The sequence below is a fragment of the Rana temporaria genome, chromosome 7 (assembly GCF_905171775.1).
Source record: "Rana temporaria chromosome 7, aRanTem1.1, whole genome shotgun sequence".
Lineage (NCBI taxonomy): Eukaryota > Metazoa > Chordata > Amphibia > Anura > Ranidae > Rana > Rana temporaria.
Window position 1 is genome coordinate 8,374,741 of NC_053495.1, and position 26,065 is coordinate 8,400,805.

Below are 26,065 nucleotides of genomic sequence, written 5' to 3' on the forward strand. Positions count from 1 at the left end.
GTTTGTGTAGAATGGGGGTCCATCTGTGCTGAATGGAGGGGTCTGTGCTGAAGGGGGGTACATCTATGCTGTAGGGGGGTCTGTACATTCTCTAGGCTATATTAATATGGGCATTGAGTGAAGCTGAATTATCTCAAGAGCTATTTCACACTGCCAGCTGGCTGTATTATCGGTAAAGCGGTGCTAAAAAGCAGCGTTTTACCATCGTTTTAGATGCGCAATTTGGTCGCTAGCGGGGCGCTTTTAACCCCCGCTAGCGTTTGAAGAAAGGGTTAAATGCGACTGTGTATCGCTGCTGCCGAAGCGCCCCTCCCTGAAAAAATTTCAGCGGACGCCCATGTCCATGTCTTTATGGACCTTGCTTTGTGCACTGGTGCGCAGTCATGTTGGGACAGGAAGGGGCCGTCCCCAAACTGTTCCCACAAAGTTGGGAGCATGAAATTGTCCAAAATGTCTTGGTATGCCGACGCCTTAAGAGTTCCCTTCACTGGAACTAAGGGGCCAAGTCCAACCCCTGAAAAAAACAACCCCACACACCATAATCCCCCCTCCACCTAATGATTTGGACCAGTGCTCAAAGCAAGCTCCATAAATACGTGAATGAGTGAGTTTGGGGTGGAGGAACTTGACTGACCTGATCTCATTCTGAAAGAACACCTTTGGGATGAATTCGAGCGGAGACTGCAAGCCAGGTCTTCCCGTCCAACATCAGTGCCTGACCTCACAAATGCTCTTCTGGAAGAACGGTCAAACATTCCCATAGACACCCTCCTAAACCTTGTGGACGGCCTTCCCAGAAGAGGTGAAGCTGTTATAACTGCAAAGGGCGGGGCCAACTCAATATTGAACCCTACCGACAAAGACTGAAATGCTGTTAAAGTTCATGGGCTGTCCGCGAATTTTACCGGCGTGCATTGCTCCCAATGACGTCGCTAGGACGTCATTGGTTTCGGCGTGAGCGTAACTTGCGTCCAGCGCTTTGGAGAATCGACGTAAGCAAACGACGTAAAAAAAATAAAAAATTTGACGCGGGAACGACGGCCATACTTAACATTGGCTGCGCCTCATAGAAGCAGGGGTAACTATGCGCCGGGAAAACCCTTACGTAAACATCGTAAAAACACTGCGTCGGCCCGCGTACGTTTCGTGAATTGGCGTATCTCGCTGATTTACATATTCTGCAAGTTACACCTGTCGGATCTTAGGCATATCTATATGCGTAACTGATTCTATGAATCAGGCGCATAGATACGACCGGCCTAACTCAGAGATGCGACGGCATATCAGGAGATACACCGTCGTATCTCTTTGAGAATCTGGCCCCATGTGCGTGTAAAGGCAGGTGTCCCAATACTTTTGGTAAACAAAGCACTTGCCTCCTAAGTTACGTCGGCGTAGCGTAAATGGGCCGGCGTAAGCGCGCGTAATTCAAAGTAGGCTGTAGGGGGCGTGTTGTATTTAAATGAGGCTTGACCCCATGTAGATGCATGGTCGAACGAACGGCGCATGTGCGCGCATGCTCAGTATCACGTCGTATTTACGCCCAAACATACGTCGGCTCAATGCCTGTGACGTGAACGTAATTTACGCACAGACCTATTCGCGTACGACTTACGCAAACAACGTAAAAAGATACGCTTGTTCCGACGTCCATACTTTGCCTGGGATGCGCCACCTAGAGACCAGCTTTATCTTTACGCCAGCGTATCTCTAATGTAAACGGCGTAACTAATTGCGACGGGCGCACGTACGTTCGTGAATCGGCATATCTAGTCATTTGCATATTCTACGCCAAACTCAACGGAAGCGCCACCTAGTGGCCAGCGTAAATATGCACCCTAAGATACGACGGCGTAGGAGACTTACGCCGCTCATATCTTAGCCTAATTTAAGCGTATCTGGTTTCCAGAATACGCTTAAATTTACGACGGCGCAGATTCGGACTTACGACGGCGTATCTACTGATACGCCGACGTAAGTTTCTGAGAATCTGGCCCAAAGCGTTTTACTAGAAATTGTACGTTGTGGGAGCTGAGAGTATAATTGTCACATTGAAGTCATATTGAAGTCATCCCTTGTTTTGGATTAATTGCTAGGGTGGCGGTGCTTCAGGTTTTGTGGTTTTCAGACTTTTCTATGGATCAATGGGCCAATCTCTAGGAAGCAATGAAAAATTCCAGCCAATCATCTTCTCACCTTTCCTGGCCATACTGGGGCTGGCCTCCCCCTGTGTGCTCTCATCACTGGGTGGCAGCATCTTCACAGGAGCTGCCTTGCTGGCAAGTGGTTCTTGGGTATCATTGGTGGCTTCATCATCTCTACAGAGAAAACCAAGGAGAATGTAGTTATATCTATACAGTGATTAACAGGGCACACTGATGCTGTCTGTTGCTCCAAATAAAAAACATTCTGTGTGGTGGTGGTGGGGGGGTTAATAGTAGGATGATAGGTAGAAATGAAATAGAGGCACGAATATGGGGTTTAGAGTCATAGAAGTGCAGTGTAGGAGTTCAATATAAGGTACAAAGGTGATGGAATAGAGCGTAGGTGGGGTATAGGAGGATGATAAAGGAGGACAGTATAAGGGGTAATATATGGGGTGTAGTGTAAGCAGTACTGGGACAGGGTTATCCCACGCCCAGGGCAAGCATCCAGAATTGCACCCCCCTCCTTCACTGTTAATACATGCCATAAAATGGGCGCAACAACCTGTAACGGAATGGCCCGTGACACCCAGAGACCTTTGAAGGATGTGGGGTAATCCCGTGCCAGCGTCACTAATGGATCTTGGGTCTAGGGTCATCCTATGCCCCTTTTGGGCATAGGATGGCTGAGAAATGATAATTCATGTATTGCAGGAGATCTGGACATATTACAGGTGATTTCATGCTGACCCACACCAGGTCAATAGACTCCTAAGATATTCCATTGTCCATTGTCTAGCTTTGAGGTGTTGATTGAGGCTGGCTCCTGAAAGACATTCCATTGTGTGATGCTAATACTGTTTTGTGTCCATTGTGTTAATTAGGTCTGCTCCTAAGACCTGTTCATTGTGTTTGCTAATGACAATGTTAAGATGTGGAATGTGACTTGTCAAGCTGTAGTAATTAACCCCTCTAATTGCGGAGACGGGACGTCTGGGGGATGACTAATAATTAACTCAACTGAATGTCATTATCTAAAAGAAGGTTTATTAAAGCCCCATTGTGTGATGTGTGGGTGGAGAGTTTCTTTGTTCCTGTGATTAACTGTAACATGTCTGTACTGTATATAAGAGAGCTAACCATTAAAGCATTTGTTCATTCGTTTGAAACCAGAAACAACAGAGCTTGTTTCTCGTCTTAATTCTGGGGGAATGGATCGTGTCTGTTGCATGGTTGGAGTGTTGGATAAGCTGTCGTGGGGCGATGGAATGGAATATCGTAAATGGTGGTGACCGTTACACAACCCATGTCTGTTCTTTGTCCCCTTGCTTGTCCGCATCCAGGGCAGCTGTCTCTCCTGCCCCGCCCTTGTCCCGACCCTGGGCATTTGGTGCATTGCCGCAAACCCCTAAGGTTTTAGATACTATAGCCAATCCATATTAATCACCCTTGTTGAAGAGGTCCAAATCGACATTTCACTGATATAGAACAACATTTAGAAGCTGCAAAGTTGAAAACTGAGGTATACATTTCTCAGATTCACGTCCCCCGATTCCACAATCTAAACTCTGCTAGCTGTGGATATTCAAAAGTTGTGGAATACGGACTGTATTTTTAAGCGAACTCAAAGTGGTGGAACTTTTCTCGATACTTTAAACTTGCTCTTCTCTATCCAAGAACTTCTTAGAACCTTTACTGTCAAATTTTTGAGCTACAAGACACTTTACTTCTTCTTCGAGAGAGAGCCAGCTTAAGTGCTGCACTTCGTCTTTATACCCATTGGCCTCAAGTGTATCCGAATTTATCCTCAAAACTTGTTGGTGTTGGGTACCAGCGTGTGGTCAACACTTTTAGGAAAACGTATACGCTGCCCAGACTCACAATATACAGCAGCTACATGATGGAGTTTCCAAAACGGTGGTATACATTCCTCCAATTCATGTCTACCCAATTCCTCAGTCTATGAACACTGCTAACCATGAATATCAGACAGGAAGTTGAAAATGGACTGTAAACGTAAAAGGTATGGAACCTTTCCTTGTGCATTGAACTTGCTTCCCTCCAACCAGGCATCACCTTTGTATTGTGAACCCTAATGCCGCGTACAGACGATCACACATTCCGACAACAAAACCGTGGATTTTTTTTCAACGGATTGTTGGCTCAAACTTGTCTTGCGTACACGCGGTCACAAAAATGTTGTCGGAAATTCTGAACATCAAGAACGCGGTGACGTACAACACGAGACAAGAAAAATGAAGTTCAATGATTCCGAGCATGCATAGGATTTCTGTTGCTTCGGAATTGGCTACAGACGATGGGAATTTCCGACAAGAACTTTTGTTGTCGGAAAAATTGAGAACCAGCTCTCAAACATTTGTTGTTGGAAATTTCCGACAGCAAATGTCCGATGGAGCCGTGTGTATGCGGCATTAGATGGGGCGCTGTGAATATGCATGGGACGCATAAATTCTTCATCCTAGATCAAGTTTTTTTTATATAGGTTTCAAGCAGCCTGGGTAAGATGATACACAACTATATATTTTTGATATTTGTTCATTTGATCATCTCTGTATTTATTAACTATTTGCATGCCTGCTTTATGCCAATACTATAGCATTGATTTGCTTGTTTGTTTTTTTGTTTGATCAAAACAATCAACATGAGGTCTCATTCCTGCCCCTTTTATTACCTTTAGCATAGTATACGTGTGATCAGATTCTCCTGAAGAAGCTCAAAAGAGCGAAACACGTTGAGCGGTGGTATCGTTACATATGCCCTCTAATGGAACATATAACATATATATTTTCTCATGGTTTTTAATCCTGTATTGAATTATTAAACGTTGCATATTTTTCCTAATTGTGTTGTTTCACCTTAATTTTTTGAACACCTTAAAAGTCCCGGGGCTTATAGAAAGAAGATGGGAGTTTTAAGGCTAAAATACAGGGGGAGAGGTAGGGGAAGAGTGATATAAGGGATGGAAAAGGAGAGTAATACATAGGATTTGGGGTATAGGAAGGTGAAGCCAGAGAAATACACATGCGCATGATTTGGAGGTTGGTGGGAGGAGTCTCGTAGTGTTCTATCACTCACATTTCTGTATTGATGGGCGATGACAGCGATGTTGGAGAAGTGGGGAGATTAGCGCTGTCCATTTTCGGTAGAGTACTTGAGATTTGTGGTGTGGATGCTTCTGGTGGGGAGGCGGGACTTTCTTCTGTAACCCCAAAATCGACATCTTCGATAGAGAGAGAGAGAAGAGTCAATCATTATTGTGCGCACAATGCACTGCAGAAATAGACGCATCACACAGTTTGGGCAGCAGAGCAATTCTTTTCTATATCCCATCTACCTTCCAATCAGTGAAGGGCATTAGGGAGGCAGGCAGTGTGGGCATTGTCTGGCCAAAATGTGATGGAAATGCAACCAATTCGAGCACAAAAATTGGCCATATACATTGGAAGATCTGATCCTGCACCCTCTAAATCAGTGGTTTTCAAACTGTTACCCGGGGGGCCCTTTGTGTGCCTTTATCCAGGTCTTGGGTCTCTATTCCTTCTACAGATATGAGATACTATTCCTCACACTGACACCAACATCGGGCAAATAATTCCTCCACTGACACCAACCATGGGGCACTATTTCTTCCAATGACACCAATGATGGGGCACCATCCCTCCCATTGACACCAATGATGGGGCACTATCCCTCCCATTGACACCAATGATGTGGCACTATTTCTCCCACCAACACCATTATAGGGGCACTATTCCTTCCACTGATACCAACCATGGGGTACTATTTCTTCCACTGACCCCAATGATGGGGCACTATTCCTCCTACTGGCACTATCTGATCCTGCACCCTCTAACACAGTGGTCTTCAAACTGTTACCGAGGGGGGGGGCAGATGCGGCCCCTTGTGTGCCTTTATCCAGCCCTTGGGTCACTCTTCCTTCTAATGATATGAGATACTATTCCTCCCACTGACACCAATGATGGGGAAATATTCTCCCCACTGACACCAACGATGGGGAAATATTCTCCCCACTGACACCAATGATGGGGAAATAATCCCCTTCACTGACACCAACAATGGGGCACTATTTCTCTCACCAACACCAATCATGGGGTACTATTCCTCCCACTGAAACCAACAATGAGGCACTATTCCTCCCAATGACACCAATGATGGGGCACTATTCCTCCCACTAAAGCCAGGACATTTTCCAGCGGCGTAACGTATCCTAGATACGTTACACCGCCGCAATTTTTCATCGCAAGTGCCTGATTCACCAAGCACTTGCGATGAAAACTACGCCGGCGGCCTCCGGCGGAAGGCGGGCCAATTCAAATGGGTGTGTGCCATTTAAATTAGGCGCGCTTCCGCGCCGGACCTACTGCGCATGCTCCGTTTCTTAACTCCCGCCGTGCTTTGCGTGCCGTGACGTCATTTTTTTGAACGGCGACGCGCGTAGCGTACTTCCGTATTCCCGGACGGCTTACGACGGCCATACTTTAGACGCGGGAACGACGGCCATACTTTAGACAGCAATACGCTTGCTGACTAAAGTTAGGGCACCAAAAAAAACGACTAACTTTGCGACGGGAAACTAGACTAGCTGCGACGTAGCGAACGCGAAAAACCTTCGGGAATCGCCGTAACTCCCAATTTGCATACCCGACGCTGGTTTACGACGCAAACTCCCCCCAGCGGCGGCCGCGGTACTGCATCCTAAGATCCGACAGTGTAAAACAATTACACCTGTCGGATCTTATGGATATCTATGCGTAACTGATTCTATGAATCAATCGCATAGATAGAAACAGAGATACGACGGCGTATCAGGAGAAACGCAGTTGTATCTCCACTGTGAATCTGGCCCAATGTGCTTGCAGATGTTTAGAAGGAACCTCCCCGAGTAGAAGAGATACCAGAGCTAGACGTGGGGCCTGCCTAGACGTGTGGCTTGCCTAGACGTGTGGCTTGCCTAGACGTGTGGCCTGCCTAGACGTGTGGCCTCCCTAGACGTGTGGCCTCCCTAGACGTGTGGCCTGCCTAGACGTGTGGCCTGCCTAGACGTGTGGCCTGCCTAGACGTGTGGCCTGCCTAGACGTGTGTCCTGCCTAGACGTGTGTCCTGCCTAGACGTGTGGCCTGCCTAGACGTGTGGCCTGCCTAGACGTGTGGCCTAGACGTGTGGCCTGCCTAGACGTGTGTCCTGACTAGACGTGTGGCCTAGACGTGTGGCCTAGACGTGTGGCCTGCCTAGACGTGTGGCCTGCTTGACCCGTTCTATCACAAGCCAAGTCGGTTTGTCAACTGAAATGGCACCATAATGACACAAGACAAGGAAGGAACCCGTCCACATTACCTCCTGGGAAGACTTCTGCAGAGCAGCTTATCAAACCTTCAACTACTGACACCACCAAGATGGGAGAGGCGGAAGCCATGTCCAGCATAGACGGGTCTCTAGAAAAAGGCAAGGATGGAGAAGGACCGTGTTATTGTGTTAAAGAGTCAGAATGTCAACTACGTCCCCCACAAAATGACTTCACATCCCTGACACCCACTTCATTCTTTAGACCAGGCAGGGTTGGCAAACTGTCGATCGTGATTTACCCATCGACCTCAGGCAGCCGACGGGTACATGGGCGTCCGCAGAACTTTTTTCGGGGGGGGGCATCATTTTAACCACTTAAGGACCGGACCAATATGCTGCTAAATGACCCAAGGGGTTTTTACAGTTCGGCACTGCGTCGCTTTAACAGACAATTGCGCGGTCGTGCGACGTGGCTCCCAAACAAAATTGGCGTCCTTTTTTCCCCATAAATAGAGCTTTCTTTTGGTGGTATTTGATCACCTCTGTGGTTTTTATTTTTTGCGCTATAAACAAAAATAGAGCGACAATTTTGAAAAAAAATGCAATATTTTTTACTTTTTGCTATAATAAATATCCCCCAAAAACATATATATAAAAAAAAAAATGTCCTCAGTTTAGGCCGATACGTATTCTTCTACCTATTTTTGGTAAAAAAAATTGCAATAAGCGTTTATCGATTGGTTTGCGCAAAATTTATAGCGTTTACAAAATAGGGGATAGTTTTATTATTTTTTTTTTTTTTACTACTAATGGCGGCGATCAGCGTTTTTTTTTCGTGACTGCGACATTATGGCGGACACTTCGGACAATTTTGACACATTTTTGGCACCATTGTCATTTTCACAGCAAAAAATGCATTTACATTGCATTGTTTATTGTGAAAATGACAGTTGCAGTTTGGGAGTTAACCACAGGGGGCGCTGTAGGAGTTAGGGTTCACCTAGTGTGTGTTTACAACTGTAGGGGGGTGTGGCTGTAGGACTGACGTCATCGATCGAGTCTCCCTATAAAAGGGATCACTCGATCGATGCAGCCGCCACAGTGAAGCACGGGGAAGCCGTGTTTACATACGGCTCTCCCCGTTCTTCAGCTCCGGGGAGCGATCGCAAGAGGAGCGGCTAGAAACGAATAGCCGCGCCGTCGTCCTGGATCGCTCCCTGCGGGAATCCGACCGCCGCATGTAGCGGGGGGGGGGGGGGTATCCCGATCGGACCCCCCACCCGCGTCTAGGCAGGGACGTACAGGTACGCCCATGTGCCTGTACGTGCCATTCTGCCGACGTATATCTACATGCGGCGGTCGGGAAGTGGTTAAGGTCACTCATGCAATATAAAAAGATGTACATTCTCTAGGCTATATTTATATGGGCATGGTATGCCTGGCCTGAGTAATTTCCAATACAATTTGATGCGGAATTATCACTTATATAACACATAATATATCTTTGAAAGATATACCGTATATACTCGAGTATAAGCCGCATTTTTTGGCTTATACTTGAGTCACCTTTTTAAGCCTGATCTCCTGGAATTTGGGGACCCGGTACCGGCCGGCTGCAGGTTCTCTGGACCCCAAACTTGGCACACATGTAGCACCACTCTTCCTCTGCAAGTGTGCAAAGTTTTTGGGCCGGGGAACCTACGGTCGGGGAGCAGCGATTTTTCAAAGCCGTGCACCCCTTCCTTAGATTCTTTTTTTGTTTGATCAAAACAATCAACATGAGGTCTCATTCCTGCCCTTTTTGTTAGGAGGTGGCAGTAGCGTCTCCTGAATGCCTGCCAGCTGCATGCTATACTGCCCTCTGAAAAGTGATTCACTGTGGATCGTTTTTCAGCACGCTGTAAGTGTTACAGCCTGTTTTGAAAGAGCATAGTTAGTGTGCAGCTCAGCTATTCTAGTATTCCTTTTTGATGCTACATTGTCTCCTTTATCCACAACGTAGGCAAGCTCAGTAATCTCATATTCTTTATATTTTTGGACTTCTTTATACAATGCCAACCAAACCATCCTGACCGGCCACCGGACTGCGCTGAATAGGACGCCAGAAGATGGACATTCACAATCTGCTGACTTCATATATGTGAAATAATGGATGATGACTCTACTCACCCGTCAGATTTGGCCCACAGGAGGTTGGGACCGAGGACGATCGCGATATTGCTGGGTGTCATTTTGTTTACTTCTTGGTGTTCTCCTAACTTTGCCAAAAACTTGATTAGGAATCTGCAATGGAGACAGAATTGTGAGCACAACTGTGATTTATTGCTGGAACTGAACTCAGCGTTCTCCTCTGGAAAACACCAATAATGTCCAATCAGGGATAGTCACAGCCATGTAACCTATACAGGTGTGACCATCAGATGTGTGACATGCAAAGGTAGCAGAAGATAGATCTGTGACATCCATATGTAATCTGGACAGATGATGTCATAATGCATACTGGTGTAAAACACAAAGGGGTAAAGTATACGGGTGAGAAACACATATTGGTAACAGACAGGTGGGCAACACATATGTGTAACATAGACAGGTGTGTGACACACAAAACATAGACAGGTGTGTGGCACATATGGGTAACATAGACAGGTGTGTGACACACACAACATAGACAGGTGTGTGACACACAAAACATAGACAGGTGTGTGACACACAAAACATAGACAGGTGTATGACACACAAAACATAGACAGATGTGTGACACACAAAACATAGACAGGTGTGTGACACACACAACATAGACAGGTGTGTGACACACAAAACATAGACAGGTGTGTGACACACAAAACATAGACAGATGTGTGACACATATGTGTAATATAGACAGGTGTGTGACACATCCAGGTAATGTAGACAGATGTGTGACACACAAAACATAAAACAGGTGTGTGACACACAAAACATAGACAGGTGTGTGACACACAAAACATAGACAGGTGTGTGACACACAAAACATACGACAGGTGTGTGACACACAAAACATAAGAGGTGTGTGACAAATATAGGGAAAAATAGACATGTGTGTGACACATCTAGGTAATGTGGACAGGTGTGTGACACATATGGGTAACATAGACAGGTGTGTGACACATCCAGGTAATGTAGACAGGTGTGTGACACACAAAACATAGACAGGTGTGTGACACACAAAACATAGACAGGTGTGTGACACACAAAACATAGACAGGTGTGTGACACACAAAACATAAAACAGGTGTGTGACACGTGAAACATAAGACAGGTGTGTGACACATATAGGTAAGATAGACAGGTTTGTAAAACATATGGGTAGACAGGTGTGTGACGCATCCAGGTAATGTGGACAGATGTGTGACACATATGGGTAACACAGACAGGTTTGTAAAACATATGGGTAAGATAGACAGGTTTGTAAAACATATGGGTAACATAGACAGGTGTGTGACACATCCAGGTAATGTGGACAGGTGTGTGACACACAAAACACAGACAGATGTGTGACACATATGGGTAACACAGATAGGTTTGTGACACATATGGGTAACACAGATGGGTTTTTGACACATATGGGTAACAGACAGGTGTGTGACATATACGGGTAATGTGAACAGGTGTGTGGCACATATTGGTAAACGTGGACAGGTGGTGTGACCCATGAAGTAACAGACAGGCGTGTGACACATATGGGTAAGGTAAACAGGTGTGGTACACATACAGGTCATGTGGACAGGTGTGTGCGACAGATATTGGCAATGTGGAAAGGTGTGAGACACAAGGAGTAACATAGAAAGGTCTACAACACATACAGATAACATAGATTGGTGTGTGGCAAATAGAGTAACTTAGACGGCAAGCAAAAATAAGTACAGTGGACAGGTGTATGTAACACATACAGGTAACATTAATATGAGCAGGAGGGGGGAACCTCCTCTTCTATTGTATATAAGACTTGTATTTTGGTTCTAATAAACAGTCCATGTGCAGCAATCAAACGAGTATCGTCTTGTTTTGTGCTTGTCAGCGGTTGGAATGTCTGATATCTATATTCAGACTGGGAGGAAGTGGTATATGACGAAAGCACTCAAGCGGAGTGTGGGACGTTTCCTTACATTGGCCCGGATTCAGCTAGATTTGCGCTTTTTTTACGGAGGCGCAGGGCAACGTTTTTGCCCTGCGCCCCCGCAAATTTACTGCGCTGCCCTTGATTCACGGAGCAGTAGCTCCGTAAATTGCGTGGGCGCGCCGGCAAAATGCCCGGCGTAAGCGCGCGCAATTTAAATGATCCCGTAGGGGGCGGGAATCATTTAAATTAGGCGGGTTCCCGCGCCGATCGTAGAGCGCATGCTCCGTCGGGAAACGTTCCCGACGTGCATTGCGGCAAATGACGTCGCAAGGACGTCATTTGCTTCAAAGTGAACGTGAATGGCGTCCAGCGCCATTCACGAATCCCTTACGCAAACTACGTAAATTTGAAATTTCGCGACGCGGGAATGACGGGTATACGTAACATTGGCTGCCCCTGCTTTAGCAGGGGCAGCCTTACGCGAAAACCGCCGTACGGAAACGACGTAAACTGCGTACGCAGGGCTCGCGTAACGTTGTGAATCGGCGTTAGTATGCAATTTGCATACTATACGCTGAGCACAACGGGAACGCCACCTAGCGGCCATCGCAAGAATGCAGCCTAAGATATGCGGGCATAAGAGCCTTATGCCGCGCATATCTTAGGCTGCAGTCGGCGTAACGAGGTTCCTGAATCAGGAGCATTTGTTACGCCGGGGCAAGTAAGCAATTGCGCTGTGTAACTATGGTTACACAGGCGCAATTTGCTTCTTGAATCCGGCCCATTGGTGGCAAAACTCAGCTTTGTATGCAATTCTGGAGTTATATGACAAAGAAATGTCCATTTGTTTCCCATAATCCCCTCTGCAAACCTCATCTCAATGTTGAACAGATTTGGTCATGGTGGGCAATGTATACCTGAGGTTGTTGTAGTTCTCAGGTGGCAGCCTGGCACACACCTCTCTAAAACTCTCCTGCCGTTTTTCTGGCTCTTTAATGCTGAAAAATAAAAAAACAGAAATGGCATGACACGGTGAACTTGGCAGAAACGTGTCCCAACCAAGCACTGCGGTGACTTTTACCTGGCAGCTCTCATCCAGTCATCAAAGAGTTCAGAGGTCATGAGCGGTTCCGGAAGTTCCCGGAGATAGGACTTGAGGGCACCTAGAAGATACTTAATATGGTAATCCTGCATGGAGTATGGAGGGGGCAGTAATAAGCTAAGGTCCCATATATGAAGAATATCAAGATAGAGGTGGGGGAGCAGAAAAAGTCACGTACCGGCCACAGCATGCGGCTCGTTAATAAACTCCGCCAGGTCCCTGGCACCGGCACCCAGACTGGCCTTCAGCTTTTTCAGAATTGATGCACCGGCAGCCAACCGGAACAGACCCTGAAATAGAATTACCAATTACCGACCTGACCACAAAAAAATACTACATCGCCAATACCAATCACTAGCATTGATTTCTGTACCAGAAAATATGTGGGGCGGGAGGTGGGTGGGGCTTGTTTACACCTAGTAAGTAACATAAGGATATGTCTTTCAGTTTGAACAATTATTTCTGGATTTCTTGAAAGGCTACATAGGCCCCAGCGTAAGGCGGCTGACTTTCAGGTATTGGATACCCTTCCAGTTATGCCTTACATGAATGAAAAAGATACACTTTCACTAAAAATTATATAGCATAAATAACTGCTATACAATCCAATATGCAATCAACCTTTCCATTTCAATCTGCAGATGATGTTATTTTCTAAACTCTCAGTAAAACCTTAGATTATAAGCTCTTTGAGGGCAGGGACTGATGTGATGGTGCAATATACACTATATTGTCATAAGTATTGGGACGCCTGCCATTACACGCACATGGAGCTAGATTCAGGTAGCTCTTACGTCGGCGTATCTATTGATATGCCGCGTAAGTCAGTAGATGCACCGTCGTATCTATGCGTGCTATTCACGGAGCTAGATACGCCTGAATTTCAGCTTCCTCCGACCGACGTAAGTGTTAGTACGCCGTCGTGTCTTGGGTGCATATTTACGCTGGCTGCTAGGGGTGCTTCCGTAGATTTACTCGTAGAATATGTTAATGACCTAGATACGCCGATTCACAAACGTACTTGCGCCCACTACGCCGTTTACGTAAGGCTTACGTGCTATATGAGGCGCAGCCAATGTTAAAGTATGGACGTCGGAACAGCCGTCGAATTTTACGTCGTTTACGTAAGTGGTACGTGAATGGGGCTATGCGTAGGTTACGTTCACGTCGAAAGCATTGAGCCGACGTATCTTAGGGAGTATATGCGACTTGACTCTGAGCATGCGCCGATCGTTAGTGAAAAAATTTACATGGGGTCACGGCTACTTTGAATAAAACACGCCCACTACCTTCCACATTTGAATTAGGCGGGCTTACGCCTGCCTAGTTACACTACGCCGGCGCAACGTACAGCGCCAGATCTTTGTGAATAAAGGTCTGGGCGCCTTATTTTACGTCGCCGTAGCGCATATGAGATGCGCTACGCCGGCAGAACAATACGCTGAGCTACGTGAATCTAACTTTAACGGCATCCCAGTCTTAGTCCGTAGGGTTCAATATTGAGTTGGCCCCGCCCTTTACAGCTATAACAGCTTCAACTCTTCTGGGAAGGTCGTCCACAAGGTTTAGGAGTGTGTCTATGGGAATGTTTCACCATTCTTCCAGAAGCGCATTTGTGAGGTCAGGCACTGATGTTGGACAAGAGGGCCTGGCTTGCAGTCTCCGCTCGAATTCATCCTAAAGGTGTTCTGTCTTTATGGACCTCGCTTTGTTCACGATCTGATCTACCGATCAGCTTCTGTACAACCAGCCTTTTGGAGAATTTCTGCATGATCAGCGCTGCTGGCTATAGCCGGCGGTGCTATTCAATGTATTCTGACGGTAGCAGGATAGGTAGCAGAGACGTGGTTGGGACCATGATTGCAATCTAGCACTAGGTCCAGAGGCCTCTCATAGTGAAGTCCGGGGTAGTTATGGTTCCAGGTGCAAACATTAGACCTTATTATTACCACCAGGGATCCTCAGTGATGTCCTCTTTCCAAGGTGTAAACCAGACTCAGGGCATGTTTTGACCAGGTCCACTAATGGCGGTTTACAGGAGGGGGAATGATCACAAATGCGAATATTGAAAAAATAGACACGAAAAAAAACCTGAAAACATTTCTTATAAATTGAAATTCTGGGATTTATCGTATTTCTACCGGAAAGATGAAATATATAATTGTCTCATCCAGCAAAGTATAATCAGAGGTGGCCATCAGAGACCATGGCACCTACCTCTTCTTGCATCCCGTGGATCAGCAGCATTCGCACACAGGCCGATATGGGCGCAGCAATCTCACAACCAAATCTGTCTAGGTGTGTCGCCAGCGGTACTCCGTATACCTCGGCAGGAGACTGATATACTGGAGCTGGTGAAGAAAACAAGAAAGAGAGCAATGATGTGGAGATGTACCAAGAAGGCCAAGTAGTTAAACTGGTGAGGAATTCTGAGTAGGTTCCCAGAAGGTTCAGTGGTACAATGGCCCAATAGAAAAACTTTACACGGGACCCTCTGATGGGGGGGGGGGGGTGATGAGTGATGGAGTGAAAAATCCGGTGTGGCTCAGGACTTCTGCATAATAACTAGAAACAGTTTTTAGATCTTTAACAATTTCCAGTCCATTCTACATCATAGACATCAACTAGTAGCGAGTCTGATATATGTAAGGGGTGAGGGACCTGTGTGGTTGACTCTATTGGTGGACGCTCTCCCATGATGGTTTACCAAAATACAGACAGGATGGGAGATGAATACTGACCGCTCTCCTTCATGGTGTCTCTCAGCTCCCCCAACGCATCTGTCAACTGCGCCAATGATTTCCGATGATACTCTGCCTGAAGCTCCAGAAGCTGTGAGGAAACATTAAGTTATATGGGTTTAATAAAGGATTTAAATTCACCTCAATGTGGTGCGATTCTGATGCGGCTAAAATAAAAGGGTCATATGCGAGTTTGATCCGGTGCGGTGCGAATTCAGCTCCATAGATTGGGCAGGCATCACAAATTTTGGGGTCCCTTACACAGCTTTAGGCAGGGCCCCCATGGAGCAGAGGGGGGGGATTTGCTGACGAAAAAAAACAGGGGGGGCCGGCCGGGCCTGTAAGGGGCCCTGGGGCAAAAAAAACATGGGAGGGGGGCTGGCCGGGCCTGTAGTAATAAAATAAAAAACAGGAGGGGGGGCAGCCGGGCTTATAAGGGGCCCTGGGGACCATTGGGCCCCTTACAGGTGTAATGCAAAAAAAATGGCCCCCTCCCGTTTAAAAAAAATAAAATAAATGTTTTTATTTATTTAACAGGAGGGGGTCCAGCCGGGCCTGTAAGGGGTTTGGGGGACCATCGGGCCCCTTACAGGTGTAATGCAAATTTTTTTTTTTTTTTAATTCAAAACGGGAGGGGGGCCAGCCAGGCCGGCAAGGTGTTATGTGGACCATTGGGCCCCTTACAGGTGTAATGCAAATTTTTTTTTTTATTATTTAAATAAAAAATAAAAAAAACTGGAGGGGGGCCATCGGGCCCCTTACAGGTGTAATGCCTGTACCGCCCTGATGGCGGCCCTGCCAACCTCCCTCATAAATTTGCATCAAATTTGCATTAGAATCGCACTTGACGCACATAAGTCGCACTGTAAATTCGTACCCTCAATCGCACTCAAAAACTGATGTAATTTGCGATGTGAACTGAGCCTGAAAGTGAAGTTATCCTTTCAGAAGTCTCTAAAATTATAAATTTTAAATAACAGAGCTCCCAGGCCGCGAGCGTTCCCGCGTCTGCAGAACGTTATTTTTATATCGGTTTATTTAAAGAAAGTTTTGGAATTTTCCTTCTCGACATTCCGAGCCCTCAATGTGAGGGGGGAGCAGTTAAAGTGGAACTTCGCTCTCTCAACATGGACTATTTGTAATCCTTATGCTGCTAGCATTAGTAAATAGATAGGAAAGTATATTACAGTGGAACCTCGGATTACGAGCATAATCCGTTCCAGGAGAATTCTAATAATCCAAAGCACTCTCATATCAAAGCGAGTTTCCCCATAGAAGTCAATGGAAACGAAAATAATTTGTTCCGCATTGACTTCAATAGCGTGCAATACTGCATGTGGCCAGAGGTGGGGGGGGGGGGCACCGGAGAGCCTCGGAAATGGTCGGTAATGGCCCGAGGACAGCTAGGAAACCCTCGGAAAGGCAGTATTTCCGAACGGCTCCACTCGGCTCTGCGCCCCCCCCCCACCTCAGGGCAAATGGGGTACTGCAGGCCCCATTGGCTTGAGTTCTGCTCGCAAACCAAAAAAGTTGCTTGTTTTTCAAAATGCTTGTTAACCGTGTTACTCGTAAACTGAGGTTCCACTGTATATTTACTTGTTTTAAACTTTTTTACATTTCTTCAGTTACTTTCTGGTCTCTGGCCTAGGACAAAATGATGTCATACAGTGCATGCCAGGAGTCTTCATGGGAATTGTTTTTCTATCATCTGGAGCAGTGGTCTCCAAACTGTGGCCCGAGGGCCGGATGCGGCCCTTTGCTTGCCTTTATCTGGCCATTGGGGCACTATCCCTCCCACTGATACAACACACTATTCTGCCATCTGACACCGACAATAGAGCGATCGCCGGACCCCGGGACTGCTGTGGCTCTACCCAGCCCAGTGCACTGCAGGTTGGCATTACTATCCTGATGCTTCGCCGGGACCAGGTTTGGTCCCTCTTAACAACATTCGCACCCACCAATTTGGCACAGTTGTACCCCAATATGTGCCACTACTGGGTTCCTGCTCCCGGGACCCCCCTATTCACTGTTATCTCCCTTGTCACCAAGACAAGCAGGACCCTCCACCCATGTGTCCCTTTTGGCCACCGCGGGGGTTCCTTGTCTGGTCCCGCCCGCTGTACCCCTTTGGCGGACCTTTTTAGATCTTCTCCTGATGAAGCGGTATAACCTGCGAAACTAGTCGAGATACTGTTACAACCCTCAACTCATCGCAATGTCTTCCCCTTTTGGGGACCTCTGTTTTGGTGCCGTTGGATGGTTGTCACAATTTTAATTCTGTAACTGTCTTGTTTGTGCTTTGAATAAAAATGTATACATTTTTTATATTCTCATCCTATTTTGTAACTCTGTATCGGTACCGCAATAGTCCTAACTGGCCCTTTTCCCCTTCTTGGCTCTTTGATTCGGGGACCTTAGACCCAAGTACCCTATACCGACAATAGAGCACCATTTCTCCCACTGAGTGAGTGAGTGAGTGAGAAACTTATATAGCGCAAACAAATGCGAACTTAATCGCCTCAAGGCGCTGGCTTCCAGAGTTGTACAGGTCTTTCAGAAGAGGTGGGTCTTCAGTTTTTTCCTAAAAACCCGATGGTTTTCTTACAAGCGGATAGTCGTGGGTAGAGCATTCCAGAGCCGTGGTCCTTGGACACCACTGACACCACTAATGGGGCACTATTCCTCCCTATGATACTAGCAATGGGGCACTATTCCTCCCTATGATACTAGCAATGGGGCACTATTCCTCCCCTAATACCAAATGTTTACTCCCACCGTTGCCAAGAAAACTTCCACTCCCGCTGGCGAAAGTCCGGCCCTCCAAGTGTCTGAGGGACAATAAACCGGCCCTTTGTTTAGAATGTTTCGAGACCCCTGATCTGGAGGAAGGGTGGAGGGGCTTTCTCCACTAGGCACACCCTCCTGCCTGCATGCCTGAGCTAAGGGCAGAAGGATTTCAGGAAGTAAATGCTACATAAATCATATGTCCTTACCAGGCCCGTCGCTACAGGACAGGCAAAACAAACAATTGCTTGGGGCCCCTAGCTGGCCTGGGGCCCCCACCTTCCCCTTCCCAGGATGTAGCCAAGCTCCTCTTCATTCCACCTGGAGTCCTGTCAGTCCGGCGGGGTACCGCTTGTGGTACAGGAGATTCAGTTTCCTGTTCCTGGCCGGACTGACGGGAAGTGCACTTGATAGGGGACTGGAGAAGAGGCAGGGGGAAGAGGAGCTTGGTCACGCTACAGCGGCAGCCTTCAGGGAAGAAGGGGAGGTAAGAATGGATTTTTTTTTTAGTGTAGCGCTAACGTAGGTTTTGCATGCGGGGGGGGTGCTTGGGGGCCCCCATTTTGCTTTTCCTTCAAGGCCCTGGTCCTTACTCAAGATGACAGCAGCTAGAAATACTAGGGGGGGGGGGGGCGTTTTTCAAAGTGATTTCTCAACAAAATAAAGCATGGAAACATGGATGGATGGACCCATCTAGTCACCTACATTACAGCAATAGTCATAATATATTTTACTACTCACCCGTATGAAATAGTTCTTGTATTCATTTTCTTTTGTCCCAAAGTGATACAGGTCACATAAATAGTCATCCTGCATAAGAAACGGAACTTGTTATTTTTAATGTGAGAGCAAACCGCTCATAAATGGCAACCTAATGATGATGATAAATATAATAATAATCATCATCATAATTATCATCATCATCATCATAAAAATAATCAATATAATTAAATATAGTAAAATAAAATAATGGTCACGATGATGATAATAATTATAATAATGATACATATACAGATAATAATAATAAAGATACAAATATAACAATCATCAAAATGACCACTAAAAGTGGAGTTTCCATCCCAAAATGTTTTCTTCATTATTGTGCTCATTAGATAAAAAAAAAATAAAAAATGTTTTACTCATCTGGAAATGCCTGTTGCTATGCAGTCCCACGAAATCTGCCTTTGGAATCACCTAGGATCCCGACATCTCCCCCTAATGCTCCTGGGAAATGTGTGTCATCATTTCCAAGGATGCAGTGCGCTGTCCAATTATCACTCCCCACCCAAGACTTCCAGGAAGTAATGCCGCGTACACACCATCAATTTATGTGATGAAAAAAAACGACACTTTCTGTGAAGTAAAAAATGACGTTTTTGAAACTTCAATTTTCAAAGACGAAGTTGCCTACACACCATCGTTTTTTCACAATGATCTTGCAAAGTGAGGTTACGTTCCACCACGTTTTACCATTGAAGCTTGCTTCATAAGTAGCTTCTGGGCATGCGTGGATGAAAAAACGTCTTAGAAAACAACGTTTTTTGCTACACACGGTCAATTTCTGTGAAGTAAAAAGTGCACTTTTGAAAAACGACACATAAAATTGAAGCATGCTTAAATTTTTTTTGGTCGTTTTTTACAAGACATAAAACGACGTTTTCCCCCACACACAGTCAATTAAAGTGACGTTTTTAAAAACGTCATTTTTTTTCATCACATAAAGTGATGGTGTGTACGCGGCATTAGGGCCAGATCCACAAATATCCTGCGTAACTTAAATCTTCCGATTTAAGTTACACCGCCGCAAAATTTCTACCTAAGTGCCCGATCCACAAAGCACTTACCTTGAAATTTGCGGCGGTGTAACTTAAATGTGTCCGGCGCAAGGCGTGCCGAATCTAATGGGGTGAGTCCCATTTAAATTAGGCGCACTCCCGCGCCGGACGTACTGCGCATGCTCCGTCGGGTAACTTACCCGACGTGCATTGCGCTAACAGACGTCGATCCAACGTCATTTGCTTAGACGTTAACGTAAATGGCGTCCAGCGCCATTCACGGACATCTTACGCAAACGATGTAGAGTTTAAAATTTCGACGCGGGAACGACGGCCATACTTAATATGGCTTAGTCAAATAGGACTTAGCCCTATTTTTACACGGCGTAACTCGACGTAAACTACGTAGATTTAGCGCGACGGGCCCGTCGGAACGTTCGTGGATCGCCGTAAGTGTTCATTTGCATATTCTAGGCCGGCCGCAATGGCCTCGCCACCTAGCGGCCGGCCTAGAATTGCATCCTTAAGATCCGACAGTGTAATTCAATTACACATGTCGGATCTTCTGCCTATCTATGGTAAACTGATTCTGTGGATCAGTTCCATAGTTAGGACCAGGGATACGACGGCGTATCCCTTTTGTGGATAACCCCCTAAGTGCTTGTGGGCTTCACAATGCCCACAAGCAAAATGACAACAGTGTGGACATAGTTTTATAAACTATCTTTTTTGAATATCTATACGGAGCGGCGGCGGATTGTAAAATAGTAAGTGACCGGATTTATATGATAAAAACGCAGGATGAAAGGACATACATTTAAAAAAATGCTAATTGTGTTGGAACCCCCGCTTTAAGGACCGAGCCTCTTTTCAGGTATGTTGTTTACAAATTAAAAACAAATTTTTTTTGCTAGAAAACCACTTAGAACTCCCAAACATTATACATTTTTTTTCTAACACCCTAGAGAATAAAATGGCGGTCATTGCAATACTTTTTGTGACACCGTATTTGCGCAGCGGTCTTACAAGCGCACTTTTTGGGGAAAAAATACACCTTTTTGAATTAAAAAAACAAGACAACAGTAAAGTTAGCCCAATTTTTTTTTTTATATTTTGAAAGATAAATGTTACGCTGAACCAACATGTCACGCTTCAAAATTGCGTCCGCTCGTGGAATGGCGACAAACTTTTACCCTTAAAAATCTCCATAGGCGACGTTTAAAAAATTCTACAGGTTGCAGGTTTTGTGTAACAGAGGAGGTCTAGGGCTAGAATTATTGCTCTCGCTCTAACGATCGCAGCGATACCTCACACATGTGGTTTGAACACCATTTTCATATGCGGGCGCTACTCACTTATGCGTTCGCTTCTGTGCGTGAGCTCATCGGGATGGGATGCTTTAAAAAAAATATATTATTTTTTTACATTATTTTATTTATTTTGACACTGTTTTTTTATTTTATTTGGGTCACTTTTATTCCTATTACAAGGAATGTAAACATCCCTTGTAATAGAAAAAAACATGACAGGTCCTCTTAAATATGAGATCTGGGAGTCAAAAAGACTTCACATCTTATATTTAGACTAGAATGCAAAAAAAAAAAATTGTCATTTGAAAAAAAAAAAAAAAAAAATTCCCTTTAAGAGCCCTTTCTCACTGAAAACGCCTATCGCGGAGCGTTAAAATAGTGGTAAAACATCGCTATTTTACCACGATTTTACCGCGATGTTACCGCGTTTTTACAGCATTTTCAATTCATTTCAATGGAGGGGGGGTTTTGGAGCGTTTTATGAGCGTTTTAATAGCGCTTTTTTTTACCGCAAAAACGCGGCAAAAACGCTGCAAAAACACACCAGTGTGAAAGGGCTCTAAGAGTTATGGGCGGAAGGGACGTTTTGACGTTGCTTCCGCCCTGCTATGGTATGGAGACGGGTGGGGGCCATCTTCCCCTCGTCTCTATACCCAGCCACAGCAAAGACCCCATCGCCTCCGCCACTTCCAAACGGCTCCAGTAAGCGGCGGGAGGGGGGCCCTCTCCCGCAGCCGATGATCTTGTGGCGAATCCGCTGCAGAGACCACCATTATCGTAAACCGCACCGCCCACTGAAGAGATGGATACCGGAAATATGGCAGCAGCTGCTACTATAACAGAGATATCCATCTTCAAAGTGCCGATGTATATATACACTGGGCGGTCCGGAAGTGGATGATAATGATAATAAATCTATTAAAAATATTATTATTATTATTAATAATAATAATCATCTTCATTATTATAATAAAATATAAACAAAAGGTTTACCAAACACTTCCGATGCAAAGAAATATAAAAAGTATCAAAAAAGTATCAAAAGATAAACTACATCAATCAAACAATGTTGTCAGATTGCTTTGAAAAGTTTTAAATGTTTAATTTATCTTTCCCATCATTGGTGTCAGTGGGAGGGAATTGTTCCTCCCCTTCTTGATGTCACTGGGATTAAAGCCCCAAGGGCTAGATATAGGCAAGCAAAGGGCCGCGTCTGGCCCCCGGGCCGCACTTCGGAGACCACTGATCTACACCAAATCCACTGAACAGCAAAAAGTGGACCGGGGCGCAATCTGGAGGTCGCCTGATCCCGGATTCTGAGAGGATTCCTTGTTAGCCTGATCCAAACTATTTTCCAGATTCTTTCATAATAGCGCACCTTGCTCTGCTCCACCCTTCTGCGCAGCTCCTCTTCTTCCTCCTTCAGGCTCTCCAGTTTAGCCGGGGCTCCGATAATGCCTCCCCCTGGGGCCCCTGACGTGTTCTTCTGGGCCTGAGATAACCTGCCAGGCAGAATGGAAGGACAAAGTGTTTGTAACATTTTAACATTCAGTTTGCAGGGTGCAGTGTTGGCTGGTACTCTTTTTTTTTCAATTTTCAATTGCAGCCACTGTGCCCATCAAACACAGCCACTGTGCCCATCAATTGTAGCCACTGTGCCCATCAATTGTAGCCACTGTTCCCATCAAACGCAGCCACTGTGCCCATCAATTGTAGCCACTGTTCCCATCAAACGCAGCCACTGTGCCCATCAATTGTAGCCACTGTGCCCATCAAACGCAGCCACTGTGCCCATCAAACGCAGCCACTGTGCCCATCAAATGCAGCCACTGTGCCCATCAAAAGCAGCCATTGTGCCCAACAAAAGCAGCCACTGTGCCCATCAAATGCAGCCACTGTGCCCATCAAAAGCAGCCACTGTGGCCATCGATTGCCACCACTGTGCCCATTAAATGCAGCCACTGTGCCATCAAACGCTGCCACTGTACCCATAAATTGCTGCCACTTTGCCAAACTCAGCCACTGTACCCATCAATTGCTGCCAGTTTGTCCCATCAATTGCCACCAGTTTGCCCCATCCATTGCCACCAGTTTTCCCCATCAATTGCCACCAGTGTGCCCCCAAATGCTGCCAGTGGTGCCCCCCCTGTCCGGCACTTACCTGTTTTGGGACCTCCATGCTCCCTCCGAGTCCTCGATGTCTTCTCCCATCCTCTTCTGCTATGATTGGACGCCTGATAAGCATCCAATCACAGCGCCTGTCGCTTCAGCCAATCAGGTGACAGGTAACCAGACCCGGTGCTCCTGATTGGCTGAGAGGCGGGTCAGTGTTAGGGAAACGATTTATTAGATTCCCTAACACAGCACTGTGTAAACAGCAAACACACAGCATTGCGCCCGGCTCTAATCAGGCACTTCTAAAAACACCCCCGCTGCTGTAATTCAGATGCCCGGCGCCCGATAAGGGGCCAGACACCGGAATAGGGGGCGGCAGTGGCCACAATAGATAGATTCATGCAATACATGAATTTATCTATTGTTGATTGACGGGTGCAGGAGAGAAGGGGCGGCGCTCCTGCGCCCACTGTGGACACACCGCCACTGGCAGGGTGGCTAACCAATAAGAATTCCAAAGATTGACCACCTTCTTAAATAGCAAACTAGATCATTAAGCGTCGATGAAGGTTTCCGTGAAGAATAACTCTTCTGGTAGTTAAATGGGACATTTTTATAGATATTTGGATAGCAGACCAAAAAGAGGGACAACTGAGGAGGGAAGAGGGAAAGAGGGATTTGGTTCCAATTGAGGGACAGTTGGAAGGTAGGGCAGCAGTCCCTCCTGTGTACACACATGGGTTGTCTATACTCACCGAGTCTTTACATTGTTCAGGTCCGTCAGCAGTTTCTGTAGCTGTTTCCGGTGCTTTAGAATTGCAGGTAGTTCTTCCTGAGGAGGGAGAGATGCAGCTGTAGGTGGCAGTAATGGAGGACAAAGAAGGATTAAAGAAGCTTAGCATAGAAATGTAGGTGTATATAAGGAAGTCAGTGATAAAAAGGTCATAGGTCAATTACAGAAGACAAGTGCCTGGGGCAGGACATGAAGAACCCAGTACATGGAGAGAACATGAAGAGCCCTGTACATGGAGAGAACATGAAGAGCCCAGTACATAGAGAGAACATGAAGAGCCCAGTACATAAAGAGAATATGAAAAGCCCAGTACATGGAGAGAACATGAAGAGCCCAGTACATGGAGAGAACATGAAGAGCCCAGTACATGGAGAGAACACGAAGAGCCCAGTACATGGAGAGAACATGAAGAGCCCAGAACATGGAGAGGACATGAAGAGCCCAGTACATGGAGAGAACGGGAAGAGCCCAGTACATAGAGAGAACATGAAGAGCCCAGTACATGGAGAGAACATGAAGAGCCCAGTACATGGAGAGAACATGAAGAGCCCAGTACATGGAGAGAACACGAAGAGCCCAGTACATGGAGAGAACATGAAGAGCCCAGAACATGGAGAGAACACGAAGAGCCCATTACATGGAGAGAACATGAAGAGCCCAGTACATGAAGAGAACATGAAGAGCCCATTACATGGAGAGAACACGAAGAACCCAGTACATGGAGAGAACATGAAGAGCCCAGTACATGAAGAGAACATGAAGAGCCCATTACATGGAGAGAACACGAAGAACCCAGTACATGGAGAGAACATGAAGAGCCCAGTACATAGAGAGAACATGAAGAGCCCAGTACATGGAGAGAACACGAAGAGCCCAGTACATGGAGAGAACAGGAAGAGCCCAGTACATGAAGAGAACATGAAGAGCCCAGTACATGGAGAGAACAGGAAGAGCCCAGTACATGAAGAGAACATGAAGAGCCCAGTACATGGAGAGAACATGAAGAGCCCAGTACATGAAGAGAACATGAAGAGCCCATTACATGGAGAGAACAGGAAGAGCCCAGTACATGGAGAAAACAGGAAGAGCCCAGTACATGGAGAGAACAGGAAGAGCCCAGTACATGGAGAGGACATGAAGAGCCCAGTACATGGAGAGAACACGAAGAGCCCAGTACATGGAGAGAACAGGAAGAGCCCAGTACATGGAGAGAACACGAAGAGCCCAGTACATGGAGAGAACAGGAAGAGCCCAGTACATGGAGAGAACAGGAAGAGCCCAGTACATGGAGAGAACGGGAAGAGCCCAGTACATGGAGAGAACATGAAGAGCCCAGTACATGGAGAGAACATGAAGAGCCCAGTACATGGAGAGAACAGGAAGAGCCCAGTACATGAAGAGAACATGAAGAACCCAGTACATGGAGAGAACATAAAGAGCCCAGTACATGGAGAGAACATGAAGAGCCCAGTACATGGAGAGAACATGAAGAGCCCAGTACATGGAGAGAACAGGAAGAGCCCAGTACATGGAGAGAACACGAAGAGCCCAGTACATGGAGAGAACAGGAAGAGCCCAGTACATGGAGAGAACAGGAAGAGCCCAGTACATGGAGAGAACATGAAGAGCCCAGTACATGGAGAGAACATGAAGAGCCCAGTACATGGAGAGAACATGAAGAGCCCAGTACATGGAGAGAACACGAAGAGCCCAGTACATGGAGAGGACACGAAGAGCCCAGTACATGGAGAGGACATGAAGAGCCCAGTACATGGAGAGAACATGAAGAGCCCAGTACATGGAGAGGACATGAAGAGCCCAGTACATGGAGAGAACACGAAGAGCCGAGTACATGGAGAGAACATGAAGAGCCC

The 26,065-nt window shown here is 46.2% G+C and overlaps 1 protein-coding gene across 1 annotated transcript in view; it reads right to left on the reverse strand.

The window, feature by feature from the left end:
- SH3BP1 (SH3 domain binding protein 1) overlaps positions 1-26,065 on the reverse strand; it is a 67,083-nt gene that overhangs the window by 4,251 nt on the left and 36,767 nt on the right. The window contains exons 7-18 of the mRNA XM_040358834.1: positions 24,154-24,230; positions 22,662-22,785; positions 18,940-19,008; positions 15,412-15,502; positions 14,888-15,021; positions 12,849-12,960; positions 12,650-12,731; positions 12,486-12,566; positions 9,639-9,752; positions 7,521-7,618; positions 5,241-5,385; positions 2,197-2,318 (exon numbers count right to left, since the gene is read on the reverse strand). Coding sequence (XP_040214768.1) covers positions 2,197-2,318; positions 5,241-5,385; positions 7,521-7,618; positions 9,639-9,752; positions 12,486-12,566; positions 12,650-12,731; positions 12,849-12,960; positions 14,888-15,021; positions 15,412-15,502; positions 18,940-19,008; positions 22,662-22,785; positions 24,154-24,230 — 1,249 coding nt within the window. The remainder of the gene's footprint in view (positions 1-2,196; positions 2,319-5,240; positions 5,386-7,520; positions 7,619-9,638; positions 9,753-12,485; positions 12,567-12,649; positions 12,732-12,848; positions 12,961-14,887; positions 15,022-15,411; positions 15,503-18,939; positions 19,009-22,661; positions 22,786-24,153; positions 24,231-26,065) is intronic.